We start from the raw sequence: 2941 nt of genomic DNA, 5'->3' as shown, positions 1-2941 counted from the left end.
AAAAAAAATCGATTTTTTGAAACTGACTGATGAGGAGACTTCCTTAATGGGTAAGTGTGTAGATTCTAAGCATTTCTCACAATGGAGATTAAGTTTTAATATTTCCTGCCGTTGTGCTATTGGTTCTTAAATTTAAAGCAATTATATACATGATGACCTTTCAATTTACAATATATACATAGTTTGTACTGTTTATCTTGAGACACTATATTTACTGATTTGATTTTTGCTCCGGAATGTTCTATCTTATCAGTCTTGGTTGCTGTTTCAAGAAATTTATAAAATTTGTTTAATGTAGGCAGCTCTCCTTCTTGCTGTGATAGACTCCAAGCTTAACGAGTATGGTGATCTAATTTATTTGTGAGCTGAAAAACTAAAATTATATCCCAGTAAATTGCATCTTGGTGAATTGTTGCTAGTGACTGCGCCTGTTGCCTCGCTTGGTTCAAAAATGATTGTAGATTCTCGTGTGAACCTCTTAGTATAGGTTTTATATCATTTAGAGATTGTAGGTGTGATGTAATTGTCAAATATTTTTTGTTATATCTATCTTGCAGTAAATTATATGCCGTGTTGTAATTTTCATTGGTCATGGAAAGATTTCCTATTAAGTCAGATGCTGGTCATTTTAATGTCCCTTTTAAATAATGAAGCCTTTGAACGTCTGATAATTGCTCATTGTTGTGTATAAGTGAATTATAGATATCTATGAATGAATTCCATTCTGAATAATTTCCACTAAATTTCGGTAAATTTATGTCTGGAAGTTTGATATTAACTTGCCTATGTTTCAAATCTATATTTGGTTTATTTTCATTTAAGCTACTTTCTAAAATATCTTCAATTTGAGCTGACAATTCAAAATGTAAATCAAATAACTCCTCATACTCTCTTGAGTAACTTACTGGACATCTAACATCTAATTCTGTTTGATTTTCTTCTGAACTTTGAAGAATCTTTACTAATTTCTTTTTTCTGAGGCTTAAGCCATGTTTGCTATCTCCTTCTTGAAAGTTATTAATAAAATTTTGAATAAGCGCGATGGATTTTATTAATCGAGCCCTTTGTTGTTTGAGCGTCTCAATGTCCGCCATTTTAAATTTTACAAGAAACTCACGTGTACATTTAACGATAGTTTATATATAAATTTGCTACCGCAATTTGTTTAAATCAGTAGTTTTTGTATGTATTGGAAAAAATATATTGATATATAATAGGAATTTGTCCCTAATTTCTATACCGATTTATAAATTAACCACAATGACAAAGTATACCGTACATAGACTAAACTTTACAAACAATAATACTAAGCAATTTTGAAATGGTTTTAGACTAATTGTGGATTTACTTGTATTTCCAATTGTGATCTTTAGTTATAGTTTTCCAATTCCAGTGAACTCCTGGCGACGCTTCCAAGCTTTAATGGCGGCTTCTCAGGTTCCCGGGTTTTCATTCACGTAGAGCTTTATTTGGCTTCACTTTTAGACGAACTCGCAAATATTTAATTGTAAAGCGTGGACTGTAATTTTTAATGACTGGATCCGTGTCGATAGACCAAAATGTATATTAAACTTAAATGAAACGTCGATGCTGTCTTAGCCATGTATTTTTAACAACTATATTTTACATAATAATAAGGAATAAAATTAAAAGCTCAAAATGTCGGGTCAAAAGCCCCCCTACCAGATTTTGGTTATTTGTAAAGTACACCGTTAGATGGCGACTTAATTAATTATATTTTATCCACTTTGTAACTGTCATGTAAAATATAAGAGGAATTCCGTTTGTTGTTTCAAGAAGTATTAAGGGATATAAGTAACAACTCAACTATCCTTCTAAGGTCACAATTTTTTTCAATATATAGGATGGAAGGATTTGACATTTTGAAAGTATGGTTCAAGTTAATCATATGTTCTGATAGCACAGTTTTGAATTGATTTGGGTTTTTAGAATTATATATATATATTGATTAACCCTTTTGTTTATATATTGGGAACTTTCCCCAATGTAACAACTATTGTAATCAATGCAGTCCAAGGGAGTTTTTGATTTAAGAGCAGAAAAAAGGCAACTGAACGTGCTGTCGAAACTGAAAACTAGAAGAATATATTCAGCGGCAAATAACTTTTTTAAAAAAATAAAAAAAAATACTAAAGAAAGGTAAACAAATAACACGTTTATATTTATCTGAAGAGAAAGAATTAGATTTTGAAAAAGAATTGTTAAGGTAGGAAGAACCGTTCAAATTGTTTTGTAAAAACTCTAATCTATTTTTAATGACGTTATTAACTAAATATGAAGGATAAGAATTATTATTCTAAACAGAACGAATTAAAGATAGGTTTTTTCCCAAAAAAAAACTTATTACTTAACAAAATTGCCCTATCTATTAAGGAAATGATAGCTGAATTTTTGATAGATCGAGAGTGATAGGAAAAATAATTTAAATATCGTCCTGGCCAAGTTGGCTTTTGGTACCAGTCAGTGAGGATGACATTATTGTTTCTGATAAGTTTTAAGTCTAGGTAACTAATAGAGTTACTAACCTCAAGTTGATAAGTAAACTGCAAATTTTTATTAAACGAATTAAAAGAATTTAAAGTGTGTGATACATAATTCGAAATTATTTGTTTTTCCATTAAATAGAAAAAACTAAATATAATACTATAAAGTTTTAAATATAATATACATATAAAATAATATAAAAATATAACAAAAAATACAATAATACAAATATTTGTTTATTTATTAGGTTAGTGACTTTTATTTGGCTTTGTTTCTTGTTCGACAGTAATTGTATATTCGTAATAAGCTTCGACACATTTTTTCACATTTTTAGTTGACTCTCTAATGTGCATGTGTAATTTGCGTTCGTAAACTTGTATTTATTTTTAACGTGAGGGAAAATGTTATCTCGTAACAGTAGGTACTTCCCAAGCGG

At 29.4% G+C, this 2941-nt stretch overlaps 1 protein-coding gene across 1 annotated transcript; it reads right to left on the bottom strand.

Annotated features, from left to right (window-relative positions):
- Positions 1-623: 623 nt before the first annotated feature.
- Positions 624-1094, bottom strand: LOC113389132. Its single transcript, XM_026626188.1, has one exon. The coding sequence runs from the start codon at positions 1092-1094 to the stop codon at positions 624-626; it is 471 nt and encodes a 156-aa protein (XP_026481973.1).
- Between the last annotated feature and the right edge of the window lie 1847 nt (positions 1095-2941).

Source organism: Ctenocephalides felis, unplaced genomic scaffold (genome assembly GCF_003426905.1).
Source record: "Ctenocephalides felis isolate EL2017-DRISC unplaced genomic scaffold, ASM342690v1 CF-g0.4_SCAFFOLD_00845, whole genome shotgun sequence".
Taxonomy (NCBI): domain Eukaryota; kingdom Metazoa; phylum Arthropoda; class Insecta; order Siphonaptera; family Pulicidae; genus Ctenocephalides; species Ctenocephalides felis.
Note: the sequence above shows the minus strand (reverse complement) of the source record. Positions and strands in the feature narration are given on the sequence as shown.

What these genes read in the sequence shown, in the direction of transcription:
- LOC113389132 (XM_026626188.1), bottom strand. Translation starts at nt 1,094, where the DNA reads ATGGCGGACATTGAGACGCTCAAACAACAAAGGGCTCGATTAATAAAA.